Here is a 20,406-nt window from a genome sequence, read left to right as displayed (position 1 = left end):
GTATAGTGAATTAAAGTTGGATTTATTGTGAAGTAAATGCATTGTACGTACAATTCAGTAGTGTACCAACAGGAACTGCTGCTTATTGGAGGGCTTGGTTGAATTAATTAACCTCTTATTAAGGATTCAAATTCTATTACAGTAAACCAAGAAGTTGATTATTTAGTTTGTGTTTTGAAAAGCATCATTATGATGTTGTTTTTTTTTTTAAGAAACTGCAAGTTTCCTTTCTGAAATAGTTAAGAAGTATTTGAGTTGTTTGCTGACTTGTGTTTTGTGTAACCAGACCATGAGTTTGAGAGAAAAAATAAACTCAGTGTATTGAATGTAGAGCGTAATAATTTCCATAACCAAATATAACAAATTTTTGTGGTAATCTCTGCTGTGACCACTGTTGTGCTTTCTCTCATTTTTAAGTTTTTTCTGATGATGAATGTCACCCCTCTGTAGTAGATAAACATGATTTTTCTCCTTTTGCATTCTAAAAATGAGCTTAAATGTCAATCTGAACTGGAAGAAGCAAACAATTAGGGTGTGAAATGAAGTATTTACCCTTGCTGCAATTCTGTGCATAACTGCAGGACAGAGGTATATAGGACGTATTACAGCATAATTCTAAATGTGAGATGTTCATTCTGTTGGGAATAAAAAAAGTTTCTGCTTCTTTGGGAACTCTTTAGATCTAGGCATACTTATGAATATTGAAAATAATATTTATCAACCTGTAATCCTTTGCCTAAAAGTCAATGCATTTCAAGAACAAGCTTGTGAGCTTGGCTAGATTCTGACCAGTGATCTGTGAAAGACTGAACAAGGCAAAAATGGGGAGTCATACTGTTCTTGTTTTTTTTTTTGTTTGTTTGTTTGTTTTTGTTTTTTTACAAACCAGTATTTCAGATGATTGTCACTGGTATATTTTTCCATGGATAAGATCAGTTTCAGTTACTTGTTTTAGATGAAACATCCTATTATAATAGTTGCTGTAGTCATCAAAAAGTAAAGCAGGTACCAGCAAAATATTGTTGGAACTGCTCTATCTGTAAAAGCTTGTCAGAGATAGAATGCACATTTCAGATTTATACTGTTCCCTTTTTAGTTTTTTTATTGTTTTTTCTTATTACTAGCATTCCTTCATTTAAGATAAAGACTTTTTTTTCAGTTCATCAAGGAGAAGAATGTTTAAATAAGTGATATTTGAAGGCATGATCTCTGAAGGAGAGAACCTGGTCAGCTGAAAAAGCTGATAGACTGAGCAGAAGCCTGTGGAAAAACACTGTGGTTAACATTACAATATTAACCAAAAAGAGATCTAAGATCATGTCTGGCTTTTTTGTGATGGTAGTGAGATGCCTTCTCCTCCATCTTTTATGGAAGCATGTAACTAAAGCTGGAGATACTGTCCTGAAAGTTGTATAATCTGTACAAATCTGCTTTCAGGATACCTCATGTGTGTATTATTCCTCTGTAGTCTGGTAAAAGACTCCAGTCAGAACACGGTAACTAATCCAAACTGGTATTTCAGAACTCTTTTTGAGTTGGGGAAGTTCTAAATCTAATCTTCAATTTTCAGACTTATGAATTCTTGATGTGTTCATTTCTGAGGTCAAAGAAAAAACAGCTTACCTGAGGAAAACCTGTCTTTTTTTCCTCTCTCAGTGAACTGTTATCTGCTAACATCACTGTAGTTAAACTCATATGTTGAGGCCTCTTTAAAATTGTGATTTACTTATTTTATAGAAAATACTGCTTTTTGTCACCTAACGCTACAGGCAACATACATTTTATCCTGATTTTTCTGATTCTTTCTTTCAAGCTGAATGACCAGTCTCAAAAGAATGGATTTAGGTTTCTAGCTGCTAATGAAACAAGGTGAAAAGACAGGCAGGTGAGAGGAAACAAAGTGCTCTGAGTGTTTCCTTGATCTAATTGACATTGACAGTATAGAAATCATTTTAAATGTGTATTTAAATTGCTAGTAGAAGTAACTTCCTGTATCAGTAACTTCAGAAATAAAAGAAGTATGTCTTAAAAGTCTGCAGAAGTATAACTGTAGGCTGTTCTGTTTGCTTACTGCAATGTTAGGAAAATTCCCACAGGCTGAAACAGTGCTACAATAAAGTAATATTAGATTTTGTGCTCTGTTTTATAGCTGAGGTGTTCCAGAATGCTCTATAGAGAAGAGGAGAGAAGGGATTATGACAGAACAAAACTGCAACCCCCATTTAACCTTGTGTGTGCCAGCTAAAGCATTTAAGAGCAAGCACTTATGAAAGCAAAGCTTTCAGTTAGGTGAGGAAGTTACCTTAATGAACTTTAAAAAAAAAAAAAAAAAGCCACGTGGTCACTGTCTCTGTTCCTGCTTATGGAATCATTAAGGTTGGAAAAGATCACTAAGATTTTCTTGTTCAGCTGTTGGTGCATCGCCACCATCATCAGCTTTTGAGTTCTCAGTGTAGCTGCCTACCGATCGCAGCTTTTCTTCATTAATATTCTTCTGTAAAATAAACTAAAAGTGGTGAACTTCTGTTTACCCCAGTGACTACTTCTTTTGTTCTGTTGTGTATTTTTTTAACTTAAATATATTGGTTGTTCAATTTCACAACTGGTAGAAGTTCCGGTAATTTTCCCAAATTCACTGTGACAAAGTTGCAAGCTCATGAAAGCTTTCCTGCCTTAAGCATGTGTGCATTTAATGAATTCTGGTATTGCTACTATGCATAATGCACCATTTCAGTTACAAGAGTTAAACCCAGCAAGATAGAAATTTCTATGCAGTACAACATCTGATTTGTCATAGGAGCACATTAAGCTCTGAATTGGCAATTTAGAAAACAACTATTATTTTAAAAATGAATTAGATCATTCAGTGTGTTGTTCTTAATTGTTTGTTTTTATAATGGTAGCTGTAGTTGTCAGTGACTTTGCTATAATTTGTGAAAAAGAGATTCCTTCTTCACCTTTATCTGGTGACTTAGGAGGCATTTAAACAGCCACTTTAGACACTTTTCAGAATAAGAGCAAAAAGAAAGACCAGTAGGTTTCAATAATCTCTTTTGAGGTCGTTAACTTTACTATTTTTAAGTTAAATGTGTTGTTAGGGGAGGAATTTCTGGGAGATCAGGTCCAAAAATGTCTCTGACCCACTGCAAGAATGTCAAAGGCATTAACTTATGCAGAATGACTACTGGTACTGCAGCTGCACGCAGAAATGGGTGTTAAAGTATTATGGAGGTGGGTGAAGGGAACAGCAGACTGGGCAACTATGTGTATAACATTTATCAGCAGAGCAACCATATTCAGATGGCCTCAAATACTCAACAGTTCGAAGGCATCTATCACTTAGACTTGGAAAACTTTGGCCCATGCCAAAATTTGGTATCCTTCTTAAAATGCTGGAAACTGCTAGGTGAGCCGCTTAAAATGGCTTAGCACAGCAGAGTGTTAAAAACTGTTTTAAATGGGTAAACTCATTAACATCATGTGACGGTTGTCACAATAACTTGTGACAAGTCAGGGGCTTCCTAATCCCAGCTGGTGATCTATTTATCTTAAATAAATAAAATAAAAAGTAAAAATCACTCTAGTCTTCAAAAAGGGCAAGGAGGACCCAGGGAACTATAAGCCAGCCAGCTCTATACCTGAAAATGTGCTGTATAATGTAAAATGTGATGTATAATGTGAAATGCGCTGTATAATCTGCATGTCTCATAAGGACTGGGATATAAGGGAAAACTCAAGAAAAATAACTGAAAGAGAAACTAAATAAATTATTTGTATGAGTGTTTGCTCTAAAAGAAATTGTGTAGATTTCGGAATTATAGTGCTGACTGGGAGACAAGAAGAAAGGGGCTGCAGTTAAAAGAATCATAAATCAATAGCAAAAATCGGCAGGACTAGAAATTAGCAGGACTAACTTGTATTCAGTCAGTGTTCTGAGGGAACTGAAGAATGAAATAGCAGGATTTCTAACAGCAGCATGCAGTTTTTCAGTTTTGAAGTACTAGAAGTTGTAAATGTGCTGCCAAAACCTAGTTTTGCTAGGAACTTGACTAGGCAATTAATATAAACTGTAATAAAATAGAAATTCTGTGGCACTTGAATTGCATAATTTTTCATGTTGATAATATTGATAATTAAAATAATTTCCTGCTATTCTTTTTGATTCTGCAAACATGTTCAATTTGGTCATTGGTTGAGTATGGCTGAATAATTGTCCAAAAACCCAGAGGCAGATGACATGAATAAAACTTAACCTAATAGTGCAAAGTATTCAGAGTAGTAAGGATTAGGACTGCTTGGGGAGTAGTGAGGAAAGGCCTTGTGAGATTTAATAACTGTGCCGTAAGATGACAGATGGTATTCAGCATAGGTAAAAACAAAGTGATGCAAGAATCCTATGTTGTCATAGAAAATGAGAGGCTATGAGCAAGCTAGTAGCACTCAGGAGAGAGACATGCAATTCCATGATAAAGTCAACTGGTTGCTAGGTAGCAGATCAAAAAGCAAATGAAATTAGGAATTATTAGAAAGGGAATAGAGAACAAAATATAATTATGACAGTGCCTAAATTCATAGTTCACCCATAAGTTGAGTATCATGTGCATTTCTTCTCCTGTCATCTCGAAATAATTATATTAAAGCTGGAAAAGATTCAGAAAAGAGTAGTGAGGGTGATGGAATTGATTCTCTGTAGGGCACAGCTAAGTACACTGGATCTCTTCAAGAAAGAAGTTCAGGGAATAAGTCATGGAAAGTGGAGAGAGGACAGAGAGAAGGAGTATAAAATGAATTAGGGACTAGCAATAGAATCTAGCAGCGATCGTATTGAAAACAGAATATGCACTTCACACCGACAAACCACAGCGGGACAAGCAGCAGGTGATTAGAAAGTATAGTATGAAGGTAGAGGGAAATACTATTTATGCTTAGTCTCTCATTTGTAACTTGTGGCTTCTCTTAGTTTTAATACATGACCAAGTGTTGAAATTATAAACTTAGTTCTGTTTTGTTTTGTCCTGGTTTTCAAAGATGAAATGGAACGTGATGAAAATGAATATCATGCTATTTCAGATACATTCTGAAAACTTTTGTCTGATGCATCCATCTGTTAATACTCTGACTTTTTCATTGTTGTTGAGCAAATTTTTTCAAGTCTCTGCTAGTCATGACAATTTTCAGAAGTGAATTGTAATATGAAAACATAGGGACGTTTTTGTAGGTTTACAGCGCTTTCAGATTTCTCAGATGGAAAAATGTTTCTAAAGCATTAGATAATACACAACTTTGTAAAACTGTGTCATGGCTATAGGATTTTTTTCCCCTTGCAAGGAAATTTGTTTCTTAGTAGACTGAACTCCCTCTTTTTTTTTTTTTTTAAAAGTGATAGGGATCTCTTAATTATGCTCAATTATCCTTTATTAAGATACGCATGTGATTTGTATGTCTGTTTAGGCTGAATAGGTGGGCTGAAGCCAATTGTATGAGCTTGAACAAGACCAAATGCCAAGTCCTGCATTTCAGTTACAAAAACCCCACACATCACTGCAGGCTTGGGTTGGAGTGGCTGGCAAGCTGCAGGGAGGAAAAGGATCTAGGGGAGATTAGGGTTGGATATTTGGAAAAATTTCTTCTCAGTGGCGAGTTATTAGAACAGGCTGCTCAGGGAGGGAACAGAGCCACTATCACTGGAGGGTCTCAAGAAAAAGGTAGATGATGCACTGAGTGACTTGAGCAATCACAGCCATGGTTTGAGATTGGACTAGGTGATCTTAGTGGTCTTTCCAACCTTTATTTTTTTTTTTTACAAATCATAGAATCATGAGGTAAATACAATATAATATACACGAGGTAAATACAATAAATATATAAATATATATGATATATATACATTTATATATATATTATATGTATAATATATGAATTTTTTTTATATATACAAATTTCATTTTTAGTAATTGTTCTTTTGGTGCTTGTTCTGTGCTGGCAGTTTGAGAAACTGTTATTCTAAATATATTAAATATAATATTCTAAAGACTTTCTGTAATGGAAGCTGATAGGTGTTTTATAAGAGCAAAACTGTTTTTATTAAAGATTTGGTTTTTTATACAGATAGCCATTTGGAAGAATTTCCCACTCTCCTCCACTGTGCAGCCAGATTTGGATTAAAGAACCTCACAGCAGTTCTGCTCAAGCATCCTGAGGCCACAAGGGCTTGTAAAATAACCAATATAGATGGAGATGTTCCAGCAAGTATAGCTGAGAAACATGGACACAAGAAAATAAGAGAATTAATCAAAGAATTGTCGGTAGGTTCATGTGCTTTTTCTTTTGCTATCCATAGCCAGATAACAATGAAGTTTCCATTACTGAAATTGCCTAATACTTCTTTTGTAAAGCCTTGCACATTGTTGTCCTCCTACTGTAAAATACTATATTCTTTCTGTCTCAGGAAGAGGGATCAAGATTGGGTACAGCCACTTTTTCTGCACTGTTGTAATGAAGAGTTTCTATGCTGCTTGAATTTTAGGCGCTAAATGGAAGGAGAACAGTAGATCAGCAGATCAGAAGTACCTGATGTGGCCTGAAAACATAGTTAGATCTTTGTTTCCAGCACCATGTGATTGTTATATTGTGAATAGCCTAGCCCAATCATGTAGATTAGTAAAATACAGATATCTACTTCAAAATCACTTTCTACTTTCAGAATCTCCTCTTCCAAGTCTGTTGAGACCATTTGCCTTTGAACATGGAGTGATTAAGCCAGAAGTTTTAGTTGTCCATTAGCCAGTCATCTTGGATAGACATAGAACTAAAAATGAATTTGAAGAAATATACAATAATAGCTGTGTAGATTATATAGGGGAGAATTTCTAACACACCTGGTGAGGAAAGTGCAAGAAACCTTTAAGTGAGTTAAGCTAGAAAAAGATATAGTAAAGAATGAAAACACTGGCTGACTGAGATTAACTATTATATCTGTAGAACAAGGACATGGGAATTGATCAAGTTTTGTTTGTTTTTAACTTGATGCAGTTGTCATCTAATGTAAAGGTAAAAGAGAAACACTGCAGAAAAGTTTTCTGTAGTCAGTGTTGAACTGTGAAGGTGACTTTAGCAGTGTATTATGATCTGATCCTCTTAAAATTGGTTCAAGGGGAAGAAAATTGCAGCCTGTAGTGCCTGAGAGTAAGACATTTGGCAATGGCCAAGGTGCTGAATGAGAATGTGCTGTTTCCCCTTTTGTTGTTATTAAACATCTGTTGATACAGACTTTTAAATAAAACTGGGGGAGGGAAAATATCTTCTAAGCAGGAAGTTCATACCTGATGGAGAATGTGATGTGGCCTCTTCTCTGAGGTGACGGGGTGTATTTCATTACATTTAGTGATACAGAGGTGATGCCTTTATCTCAGGTTTTGATGCAGTATTTAAGATCAAAATTAACTGAAGAATATTGGTCCTCATTACCATCTGGCATAAAGCTGTCCGTGAAGCCATACAAAGGCTGTTTTCCTGGATTAAAGTGTTAGTGAAACTCTACTGCTGTTATAAGAATGTGTAGTCTGAGTAGGATATGTGGTATACTTCACATTTTTATCTGATTTGAATACCATGGCTCGCTAATGCAACCAAGTAAAAACCGGAGCATACTTCAAGTCTGCTAAATGTGTAATATGGCATTTTAGAAATGTTAGCTCCAACCTCAGAAGAAAAGTGGGTTATTTGTGTCCCCTGTAATAGTGCACTTAAGAACAAAAACACTTACTGTACTTCTGTAATTGATGGGAATGTGGAGAAGAAATACTTGCACGGCTCTGAGCCAAGCAAAATTTAGTTTAATCATAATCTAGGGACTTCCTGTTACAATTGCAGTATAGAAATTGCTCATTATTACAACAGAAGTACCTTTGTACTTTGCATACCTCTCACTGTTTTAAAATTGTTACCTGTGTTATGCCATTCCTTTTAAGAATAGTTGCAAGATATTCACAATAATTCATTACTTCTATCTCAAAGAGCACTAGGGTTCCAGAAAAATGAATGTGTTAAATATATGTTCAGTTTGTCTAAAAACCTGAGAAGTGCCTTTCATTTGCCTTTGTACCGGGGAGTCCTTTGGAGGAGTCAGAATTTCTTAAGATGCATGGTTAGAGAGAGAAGGCAGCAAAAGGGGAAGGGGCTCCTGTAGCTACTATTTATACCTTCAAATCCAGAGCTTTAACAGGCTGGCCTCTTTGGTGTATGCTCAACACACCTGTGTTTGGAGCTTTCTGGTGATGGAGCTTTGCTTGTTACACCCTTCATGCCCAGCAGGCGTATTGCAAAGGTGCTGATGGTTCTGTTGGACGAGGAGACTTGTAGGACCTAACTTGCATGCTTGTTTGTCTGTGGTACAAATTCCCTGTGTTCGTTTAAAAATCTATTTTCTGGAGATGGATGCTGACAATGCTGTGGGGCGTATTACAATCACAGCAAGCAGATCTGGCATGATCAGCTGACATGCCAAAAGCTGATCTTCCGGTGTAAGCACAAAGCACAAGGGAGGGATCACATAGTGCATGTAGCATGCTTCTGTTGATATAGCTGCATGAGAGAGTCAGGAAGAGATTTTCCTCTTCTAGAAAAGTGTTAGATTCAGGAATGTTTGATGCTGAAGCATCACACCATTTAATAGCCTGTATAAATGGTGCTCCCCAAAGCAGTAGTGTCTACCTTGTCTCTCGGAATTCTGCTTTTCAAAAGCTCCTTGAAAATGTCTCCCATGCATCAAGGGAACATTGCATGAATCAGTCCATTTGTGTTAAAGGTACTAAGTTGATAGAGCAGTCTCTACAAGAGAATCTGCTTCATGGGGATTGTGATAAGGCTCTGTCTCAAATATGTAAGTAATTTGTTAAACCATATTTTTCTTGTATTTTAGTGCAAAACTACTTAAATGGGCACTCATTTCCAATTCTAACACGTGTTTCATTTGAGCTTCAATTAAGTTCAGTTACTTCTTCTGTGGCATAAAACAGGAATACTGCTTAATGTTCTGTGATAATGTTCTGAATTGTCACTTTCTCTTGTGATATCATTCCTCTGTAGAACCAAGGGCTTGAATGTTTTCTATTATTGCTTTTAGCTTGAATTGTTTGAATCAAGTGTGTGAATTTAAAACTAGTAAGAGGAGTAAGTAACTAGAAATACTGACAAGAGTCCCTGTCTCAGAATTTGAAGAGGAGAAAAGATGAACCTTTTAAGCCATTGCTTCAGCTAACAGCTCAAGTTTCTCTAAAAATGGCTTGGTCATTATGATGCTTGCTTGCCTACATAAAAGTTCTGTTTACAGAAAATAAAGAAAAGAAATTCTTATCCAGAACACAAAGGAAAACTTCAAAGAGTACATGAGAGCAAATTTTTGAGCATTAGGTGACTAATAAGGGAAGTATATACAATCTGTGACCTGACCATTTAGAACTGGAGGTTGTACTGATAGCCACTCTAGGCATGTAAGGTTTGGAATGGACATCATTCTTTATTCTGGCACTTTGGGATGCTAATTTCTCCTTTCCTTTACTGTGCTACTGACTGGGTCATTCAGGAAGATTACTGTGTGCCACTTGTAGCATGTCACCATTTCTAAGAAAAACACAATTCAGAAAGTGGTTTATTGGATGTTAATGCAGATAATTTCTATTGTTGGCTATGGCCTTTAAAGAAGTTTCCTAGTGATAAAATAAATGTTACTTAATATTAATATAAAATAATAATATATTTTATATATTTTAATATAAAAATTGTAATAATTGTTTCATGTTGCACTATGCAGTCAAGACAGCACAACTTGAATTTGATTTTTAATATATCTTCTGGCTTTTCTGGAATTGGCTGTTGAAAATTTGAGGCAGAAAATAGAGGTTTGCTTTTTTAATCAAGACCTGTGGCCAACCCTGTGACAATGCATATCAGAACAGTGGGTGGATGGAAACATTCCCTCTGCTACCAACAAAACCTTGTCTGGATTTCCTAATATTTTTCTGCCTGCCTGCTTCAGGTGTCTCTCTTAGGCAGCCACTGAAAAAATAGTAAATATTTAATCCTGCACATTTTAATGAAATTTCTGTGGATTCAGGTAGACTGGAACAGTCCCCTCAAGTTAGGCCTTTTGGTGAGAAGTCTGTTTTCTTTTCCAGAAGAGAGAGTCGCATTAAATTTTTTTTAGCTGTTGAAGGTCTTTCTGCAAAGTCTAGCTTTGTAGTTATTGGGTTTTCTGTTTTCAGCAGTTCTCTCTGTAAGACAGAAGAGGATAATCGTACAAGGAGCATAATTTTCATTCAGAGCTTATTTAGAGGAAGACATGTTAGATAAATGTTGGGGATGAAATTGTTTCTGCAATAGCAAGCTGTATTTTTATAAATATTTGGGATCTTAAAGGATGGGTAACTCTGTAGGCTGACATAATTCATCATTGTATGTTTCTCTCCTCATATCCATGTCTTATTTTGAAGTCATTGTTGAATCAGCATCCAAAATTTCTTCAATTTTTTTTTTTAAATAGGAAATAATCCACAAAAAAACAATGTACTGTGGAATTTGAGGGCTTTTTCTTTTTCTTTTGCTTTTTATGCAAAACGAATATATCCTGGCTTTTTAGCTACCATCTTCAAAGGCCAGTGAATCTTTAGATGGTGGGAATCCATTTAGCAAGAGTTCACATGGTTTGATAGAGAGTTCTAGAAGCTCATGAAATATAATTTTTTTCAAATACAAATTGTGTTGTGTGGTGTGTATTGTGTGTGTTGTGTTATGTGTGTATTATTCTTACAGCAGTGTTTGGCTTTCTGTTTTTTATAAAAGGCTGTATGAAAAGGTAGAGCTCCCTACCATGAAAATATTAAGTGTTCAAATCTGATTGCAGTCTCCTCCTAAGCTATTAATTTTCTGCTGGATAAGGACCATGTGTAACAAGATGATGTTGCATACATATTAAATAAACTTAAATGAAATTAACTTGATTGCTCTCAATATTTGCTTAATTCCTTTAAATACTACTGTAGTGTTGCACTTGTCCCATTGCTTGTTGCTCTCAGGTAGCTGGGAGAATTTTTTGAGAGAGAAGATTAATCTGGTTTTTAAAATTTGAGCTAATCCACTAGTGATTCCTCCAGAAGGGCTGCTGGGATAATATTCTTTCAGCAGTATTTTAGTGCTTAGAAATTTTGGTTGAATGCATCCTTTAGTATGCTGGAAGTTACTTAACTGAAATGAAGAGCTGAACACTGTTCTCTTTTTTGTACTTATTAGTGAGTAGAATTCACAAACCCTTGGCAATGAAATCAAATTCCTAGGCTTCTTGAGGAATCTGAGCAGAAAAACCTGTGAACTTTGGCCAACTGACAGGCATACATCATCCTGTAATTTCATTTAGATGTTTGTTCATAGACACCTTTTTATTTTTTTCTGAAATTCTTTGTAGAGAGGCTTTGCATTGTCAGTGCTTGGATTCTTGTAGGATTTGGTTGGGGGTGGCGTTTATTTTTATTTTACTGTCCATCAATACTTCCTCCTCTCCTCTTTACATGTTCTCAGGGGGACTCGCTCTCTGTTGTAATAAAAACTTGCTGAAACTCACTGCCTTCTAGGATTAGAGTCAACAACTTATGTTTAATGAAGAGCTGAAGGTTCTGACTGAGCAGAGTTTTGCTTTGAGAAGAAAAGACTAGATTTCTCTTTTTTAAAAAAATATTAGACATTGAGCACATTTTTAAAGTTTTTGACTTTTATTCAAACTAGAAACTTGTGCCTTAAAAATAGTTAAATCTTCTGTCATAACAACAAAAAAAAATGCTGTGTACTTGGAAACCTTTTGTATGAGATGTATGAGAAGAGATTGAAATTTTTAATTTAAAATGGACGAGGATAGTTTTCTTAAAGAATTGTTTGTTATTTTGTCTAGTCTTCTGATATTCTCCTGCTATTGTAATTCTGTGATTCAAAAAGCTTTTACAGTTTTTAAGGAAACTTGAATGCTAATGGAAACGCAGGCAAAATGGTTGTGAATTGGATTGCTGGAGTCCTGCCGACTGATTTGTGGCAAAGCAGCATCAGCAAAGATGTTTAGAAAGGGAACTTTGTGGGTTTTGGTGTGGGTTTTTTTTTTTTTCTGCTTGTTGGTTTTGGTTTCTCAGGAAACAGTCATCCCAGTCAGTCATCTGCATGATTACGCTCTTTGTCTGAACACGTGAAAAAGTTTTGGATAAACTGTTTATGTTAATGAAAAATGCAAATGCAGTGCTTTACAGAAAAATGAGAAAACAAAACTGACCATGTTGTCATAAAAATCAGTGCCATGTTATGCCAAATCTGTCCTATCTGTAAAGAAGCATGGAAATAAATATGTTTAGGCAGATATAGACTGTGCACTAGCCTGAGGAGTTGTTAGAAAATATATGGCAAAGATAAACAGAATAATAACTGTTTTCAAAGTAAATTAGCTGCTTTTGTTTAACCTCTGTCATTAGGGTACAAGCAATTTTGACATGAAATCCAATTATCTGCAAGATGTGATTTCTCTATTCAGTTAAGTTACTACTGATGCCAAAAACATAAGAAAGATTCAACTGGCTACCCATTTTTGTGGATGTTGGAAACTGTACGTCACTATATGTAATGTTTTATTTTCATCAGATGAGTGTGAATCCTCCAGACAAGCTGCAAACCAGTTGCAGGAGGCTAAAGCAGCTACTTCCTGGGAAGAAGCTACTCCACAGTTGTCCGTTAGAACAACTGCTCCTGGTTCCTTTCTATCAATTTCCCTAATCTGTGCTGTTCTAATAACTGTTAGTAGGTGAGCAGGTTGCTTTTCTATTTCTTCCTTGTGTACAGATATCTCAGACGCGCTGATAACACAAAGGAAAAATTTAAATGATTCAAAAACTCATCTGCTAATTCCAGGTTTACTGCACAAGGGAGGAGTACTGATGCATTCCATTGTAAAGACAGAAGTTAGTTTTGGGTATTTCCTCTATTGGATGAAACGTTTGGCAGGTATATGTATAGCTGTCAAAAAGCAGATGTACTTCAAAATAGTATCTGATCTCAGTGAGACTATCTGGAATATGCCCTTTGGCTGCCACCCAGTGATCTGCAAAGGAATCAGGTATCTGTCTCATCTTAAAAGTTGGTGAGTACAAAGAAAGGTAGCACCATATCAAAATCAACTTTCGCCAGCCCCTCAGAAGGGGAAGAGCAGTAACAAAAAACACACAACAAAACTATTTAAAGAAGGATTTTAGCTTAATGAGGGAAAATGAAGGAAAATGAGAGGAGGAAGGCAGCTGTTAGTTATTGTGGTAAGGTAGTCTCTTATCCAGAGACACCTAATTTTTGAATGATTTTAAAAGGTCTGAAAGGAGAGGTTTGATCTCAAAACCCAAAGGAAAACTAGGGGGAAAAGCAAGAATTAATGAATAAGATTAGGTAAGACTTGCTATATCTTCAGCAGTCTGAAGCTTCAGAGCTCTGCACAGTTCTAACAGTGACTTACTAGACTTCCCTACAGCTGTAATTTATTGCTTAATTAGAAAAATTGTCTTTAGGCTCTACATCAATAGAATGACCACTGGGGAAAGGCATTTCTCAAAGTTACCAAACCCATTATATGAAACTGCTTTAAAAAATCCATTTGTACACTGCATACCATTAGTTCTGCTTAATACAGCTGTGAACAGTCTCCATCTGTAATTCTGAGAATCCAGCACAGAAGGCACAATCTTTGCTTTGCCGCCTTCTCTTCCCACCCACATATATTATTCTACAATAAATGATTCAGTATTTCATGCCCAAGACTCTAGGGTACCTGGCAGTATCATTTTGCTTTTCTTGTATTTGGTACAAAACTTAAAAATGGTTCCCACACACTGTCTAACACAGAAAGGAATATGTGTCTCTTGCTATATATGTTCACTTTCATGAAGAAAGCCAACATGCTAATAGATTGCTTTATAATACATCGATTTGCAGTCTGTAATTTGTATTATAATGTTGTCTGTAACAGGCATAGGCAGCCATCCTCAACCTCACAAGCTGTATGCCAAAGTCCTTGTGAGTATAGTAGCAGCAGTGTATGTATGTCAGAAGTTTGGGAGTTTTGCTTAGGCAGCAGAAGTTAATGGCTCCCTCTTCCGATGAGTGTGAGGCATGGAACAGGATCTCAGTGTGCTCTGATGAGTCACACTGACTTGATTTTACTTGGCTCTGAGATTTCGTATTATTTAGCTGTTCCTCTGTGGTCATAAGGGTGATCTGGGAGCTATTCTTCAAATATTAGTGAACAGCTTAAGAATTGTGGTTGGCCACCTGTGGCCTTCAGGATTCCAACTGAGTACATCCGCTGTTAATAAATAACACTTTCAGAGAGCTGAAAGAATGGAAGTAGGCAGGAAAGTCTCCTTCCGTGTAGAAGATGCTAGCAATTTCCTAGGTTACCTAAGAAAAAATACAGAAATCACTATCATGAAAGTAACTGAAGTGTAATTCCTAACATGATCGCTTAATAAAAGATCTTTTTTAATGAGATATATAAGGACTGCAGTAAACTGTGACAAGTTTGCCCAAGGGATACCTATCATCAGTGACAACATAATCAGTAAACTGTATAGCTATATTTTAATGGACGTATTTGCTCCTCTTTTCACAAAAATAGGCAGATGTAGATGGAGGCCTGTGCTAGCCATGCAGGCAGAAAACCTCCTAGACAGTCAAAAACAATCATTTCAGGACTCTGAAAGCAAAAGTGATAGAGCTTATCAGTGAGAACTGCTCACCTCACTTATTTTTCCAGATAATTAAATAGAGAATAGCTTGTTATTTTGTTTTTTCTTGCTTTCTGGTGCAGCTATTAAGTGCACCCATGTAATGTAAAATGAAAGATATTTCTTACCTTTTTTTTTTTTTTTTTTTTTGGTAAATTAAATGACTGAGAAGCAAAAAATGACGAGCAAACTTAAACAGTTCATTGAACTGCATTGTTTTGCTGTGGTGGCTCATGAAATATGATGTGTTTAGTTAGAACTTTCAGCATTCTGAAAAAGAGGCTTTGTTCAGCTTTTTGACTGTGAATCATTACTGAAGAACAAATAATGCACAGTGCTGGGTGCAAAATGCAGGACATTTTTCAGGCAATACCTAGCTATGAGGAGTAATTGGACTTGTGAGAGGTGAAATTCTTCAGAAAAGTGATAAACAACTGAATGGGGTTTTAACTCTGCATCTGCAAGTAGTGGAAGCCAACAAAAAGAGCAGATGGTGGAAGTGCATGATTTAAAGGCTTAAGCAACCTTGAGAAAATGCAGAACCTCTGAGCTACTTTTGAACAAAGACATCCATTCCACAGAGCAGAAATAGCATATCCATGATGCAAATGAACAAAACCAAATCTTCATCAGAGCTGAAGTTTTAACCCACCTTCCAGAACAGAGTAGAAAAAAGGTAAAGCAGAGAACAGAAGACTATGCAAGGATTTGGAATAGAGATTTTTTTTTTTTTTTTTGTGGAATAATTTCTGATCTAACTACTTAAACTAGTAACTGGGGATCACCAGGAGTGAAAAATACGCATTGCACAAAGTATGCTGATCTAAGTAGACATGAGATTATGATGTTCTGAGGTACTGTGAATGTGAGCATCAAATTAAGTTATATTTAGAGTGTGGCACCCTACTCACATAAGCATATAGTCAATTTTTGGTGTTTCTGGCTGAAGAAGCAACAAGGCCATGAGTAGAAAATATATGCCATTATACCAAGTAAATGAAGATTTAATGGGATTTCAAACAGTTTAAAAGATTAACAAGCTTTTAAAAAGGCATGTATTAAATGAAGTGGATCATAAAATACTTTTCTCTTGTTGTCTGAAAAGGTCTGTTATGACTCGAGAAGGCAAGCTACAGATGACTACTGGTTAGAAAGAGCTAATTCAAAATACATATGTACTGATTTTGGTTAAAGTGAACTCTGTGCACTGTTGCAAAAAATGGTTTCAAAGATTATGAGGGAAGTAATAATACTTTCTAGCAATAATGCTATAGTAATAATACTATAATACTAGTAGCAATAGTACAAAACATCAGAGGTTGCATATTCTCAGTTATTACTACTATGAGAAAATTATCTGCTATAAAGATGGGATTTCTTCTAGTGTTATATTTAACAGGACGAGGCTGGAAACTTCTAAACTATTTTGGGTGAATAAATGACGAAATATGTAAAAGGATAGGAATGCATTTAAAAACAGAAAAATCTATGGTGGGGGAGGCAGGAATATTTATGCGTGCAAGAGTGAAATGCCTTGCAGTTAGATACAGATTTAAGAAATTGAATGCTGCTATTCATAATTTTAATTCTTAAAAAGTCAGTGAAAAAATTGTTTAAAAGCAGCTATAGACTAACACAGCTGTAGACTTGTATTAAATCCTGTAAATTAGCAGAATAATGCAAATCATAGAATGTCACATCTATAACAAAAAAAAAAAAGTAAATGTAAGGACTAGAGCAATAGGGAGTGGATAGAACTCAATGTGAATTTGGGATCTTTTAACTATATAAATGTTTTTGCAGAGTTTAGTGGACTATTTTGCATTCTAACAGGAAATTACCATGAAAAGCTGAGGTATCTACTGCAGGATCTACACCATCCGGTAGAAAAGGAGTATTGATACCTGACAGCAATGACTTTGGCATACTTTTACAAGACTTGAATATTTTATGGCATATACAGAGAACGACATGGAATGGGTGAATGGTACTAGTTTGTTAACAAAGTGATTATAAGAAGTTTAACTGCTAAGAATTTGTGAGTCATTTATGATACTCAGAATTGTAATTTGACCTTTCTTTTGGATTTCTCTAGTTAACAGAGATTTCCATTTCAAATACTTAATAATTGGGAAATCTTATTATGTTAATTATAATTTGGTTAGCTGTGAAATGCTAATTGAGTACTGCTAAGTTTGTTTAGATAATAGCTGTAGGTTAATTTGCAGATAGCTTCTGATTGGAGGAAGTTATGCCTTACACTGGTACACAAATTATTATAATGCTGCTTTAGCTGCTGTTGATTCTATCAGCACTACATCAAGCTTATAGCATGTTAGTATATAGGACAGGCACATGGTTGAGAATTGTTGAGTGGTTTGTGGAGTAAATCCTTCCGTGGTTACTGAATTCTTTACTTTTTGGTCCCACCATAGAGAGGAAAATTATATGAACATCCTTATCTCTGAATAAGTGTCAGTAGTGAGACTTGGCAAAACAGTTTTAGTCTTTGGCTTATAAAATATGCAGTTCTGTGTTCCTAGCAAATATTTTGTAATTTAAAGCTGATTTTGATTATATGCTTTAAGCATTGCTTTAGATGTAGTATGTGTGTATCAGAGTACATGGTGACCTTTGCTAGAGCCTAGACAAAACATCATGTTTTAACATGTTGTTATAAATAAAAACTAGAATTCTATGAAATTGCAGAAAAACTGTCAATATTTGACCTATATATATAAACAGTTAATTACTGAACTGTATTCTTAATTTTTGCTCCAGCCTGAAGATGTCTTAAACATTTTATGTAGAGTACGCTTGCTATTTTTCAAAAGCAAAGATAGAAGTTTACTTAGTGAATGCATGTATTACAGGATTAGACCCCTTCTGTCTCCATCACACTGGATGAGCTGCAGAAATGACTAGAAGTCTAAATTGAGTGATGTTACAATCATTGCCTCTGACCTTTAGCCTTGCATTATTCATCTGAGTAGGGGCAAGGGATGAAGGCAAACTATTTGAGTTAAGAATTTTACATGTTACATATAATTCCACGTCTTTGTTGAGAATACCTAACAAGAGGAATGATGTCAGAGCATCGTTTATTTATTTAAAAAAAAAAAAATCGCAAACGTTTATAAACAAACCATTTATAAGAAATGGACCTAAAGAATCTCAGTCCTTTTGGTACTTGTAAACTTCTGAGGCTAGATCTAGCTTTTGCTATGCTCATCGCTGCTAGAAGCAGACCACAGCCATGTGTAGGAAACATGCCTGACCCAGCATTATATTAGATTTAGTTTGTGATTTTGATCCATTTGTAATTATAATCCCATTATTCTGATGTGGCCCTGATTAGGGATGAGATGCAATTTCATTATGTTTTTCTTCTATTGCCACCAGAGTTGTGATTGCTTTAATGTCATAAATAAGGAGCCTAGTTCTACTCAAAGAACAATCCCAAAAATCATAACAGTGACATGCAGCTACCAATAGCTACCAGTACTGTTTGCAGGAACGTAGGATTGTGTCTCTTGTGTAATAGTGAATTCTTTTTCTCTTATTCATATGTGATATGTGATTAGGAGATGTTGCTGAGTATGTTCAATGACGTGGCAGATGGCCTGTGTTTGGTTTCTAGAATAGCTTTGAGTTCTGGGAGAAAACTTTTGTTGTCTCTCTCTGTTCTGCTCAAATTTACTTTTAATAGTGTGGGAATGTGATATTTGAGATCCTGGTATATATCCATGAGAAAAAGCTACATACTTTCCAAAAACTAGCTCTGGAAAATGTTCATTTTGTCTTTGTCAACCCTGTTCTTTTTAGTCTTTTTAGTATTGCTTCATTTCCATGCACAGGAAGATGGCCAAACACAAACAAATTGTAAATGTGTCAATTGTCTTAAACTAGCCTCCCTCTTGGCTCGGTCTTGTACTTTGCTTTGCACTCTGGTTCTTACAGAACTTAATCAGGATTCAGCAGCAGAGGTATGGAGCCCCTGAAGCCCTGTAGATTTCATGAGCGTCACTGGGCCCTCAGAAAGGAAAAGAATGAATTAGAAAAATCCTTCAATCTTTCTTTTCCCAACCTTTTCATGCAAAAAGTTCTGGAGTGATGAGCGAGAGTGCTAACAGAAAGCCAACTCTATCCTGGAGTGCTTGGAGAGGGGGTGGCTGGAAAGCTGCCTAACAGAAAGGGACCTTGGTGTTCTGATGGACAGTCGGCTGAATATGAGCCAGCAGTGCCCAGGTGGTGAAGAAGGCCAATGGCATCCTGGCTTGTATCAGGACTAGGGAAGTAATCCTGCCCCTGTATTTGGCATTGGTGAGGCCTCACCTTGAGTACTGTGTTCAGTCTTGGGCACCTCAATACAAAAAGGACACTGAGGTGCTGGAGCAGGTCCAAAAAAGGACAACAAAGCTTCTGAAGGGCTTGGAGAATATTGCCTACAAGGAGCAACTGAAGGAGCTGGGACTGTTTGGTCAGGAGGAGAGGAGACTGAAGGGGGACCTTATTGCTCTCTTCAAATACCTGAAAGGTGATTGCAGTGAGAGCTGGGTTGGTTTCTTCTCACTGGGAAAATGGCCTCTAGTTGTGCCAGGGGCGATTTAGGTTGGCTATCAGGGCTAGGCAGAAATCAACAGAAAGAATAGAAATCAGTGCAGAAATCTAATAGTTTTTATTAGTAATTTCTAAGATATCTACTAGTCTTTCTTCACAGAAATTGTGTTGTATTTGTAAAACAGGGTTGGTAATTTCACCATTGTGGGTTTTTTTTGTGTTCCTCATGCTAATGTTTCTAATGCTTTAGAATAAATTTGCTAATGAAATTGAGATGAATTTGTGCGTACATTCCCAATTCTTTACAGATCTGACAAGTGACAGTGTGGCAAATAGCTCTTGACATAAGTTTACATCCTCTGACCTGAATGGTGCTTCTGACCCAAGGAATCCAGTAGGTAAAAAAAAAAAAAAATCAACTCCCTAGATGAATGCAAATTTATAAAAGATAATTCTGAATTTTGTAAGTCATTTGTTTCTTTCCCTGTTTGTATCTTGGGGAATTTGATTCCAGTCTCTATATGTATTTGAGTGTGTCAGTGCCCCAAAGAACCTAGGGAGATGAAAAGTGTGCTAAGGTTGGAAAAAAAAACAAGTAATTAGCAAAAGCACTAAGTTATATATAAACTCTAAATTATATTATTAATTATAGAAAACTTCATTAGATTTAATCTGGCATAATTTTTCCTTTAAAAGAATTTTTTTGTGTGCTTTATTCTTGATTTCTTATGTAAGCAAAGATATCTGGCTAGTGCTTACTCAGATGTTGCAACTTGATCAGATCTGACTTGCACTCCAGTTTCTACAGGGGCAGTGCTTTGAAAATTTGCCATCTTTGATTTGAGTGGTTTTCTGTAAATGCTTTTTGTTAGAGGTATTTTAAACTTTGGAACAACGCTGTTGCTGAATGCATGTAATACCTTTCAGCACATGTAGCTTTAACAGCTGTTGAATTTGGCTTTCATAGCCTGTTCATTTTTCATCTTTACAGATAAGGTCTTTGTGTGATAGCACGAAATCAGAATTTCTGAGATGTGCAAGAAGACATCAG

The 20,406-nt window shown here is 36.0% G+C and overlaps 1 protein-coding gene across 7 annotated transcripts in view; it reads left to right on the top strand.

The window, feature by feature from the left end:
• Positions 1 to 20,406, top strand: part of BANK1 (B cell scaffold protein with ankyrin repeats 1) — a 131,368-nt gene that overhangs the window by 46,749 nt on the left and 64,213 nt on the right. For all 7 annotated transcript variants that reach the window (XR_006167536.1, XR_006167539.1, XR_006167538.1 and 4 more), the window contains one exon: positions 6,109 to 6,305. Coding sequence is in view for 1 of the 7 variants with exons in the window: in XM_042811425.1 (XP_042667359.1) it covers positions 6,109 to 6,305 (197 nt within the window). In the remaining 6 variants the exon portion in view is untranslated. The remainder of the gene's footprint in view (positions 1 to 6,108; positions 6,306 to 20,406) is intronic.

The sequence above is a fragment of the Centrocercus urophasianus genome, unplaced genomic scaffold (assembly GCF_019232065.1).
Source record: "Centrocercus urophasianus isolate 14NV4802_14NV808 unplaced genomic scaffold, USGS_Curo_1.0 seq_13, whole genome shotgun sequence".
NCBI classification, from domain to species: Eukaryota; Metazoa; Chordata; class Aves; order Galliformes; family Phasianidae; genus Centrocercus; species Centrocercus urophasianus.
Note: the sequence above shows the minus strand (reverse complement) of the source record. Positions and strands in the feature narration are given on the sequence as shown.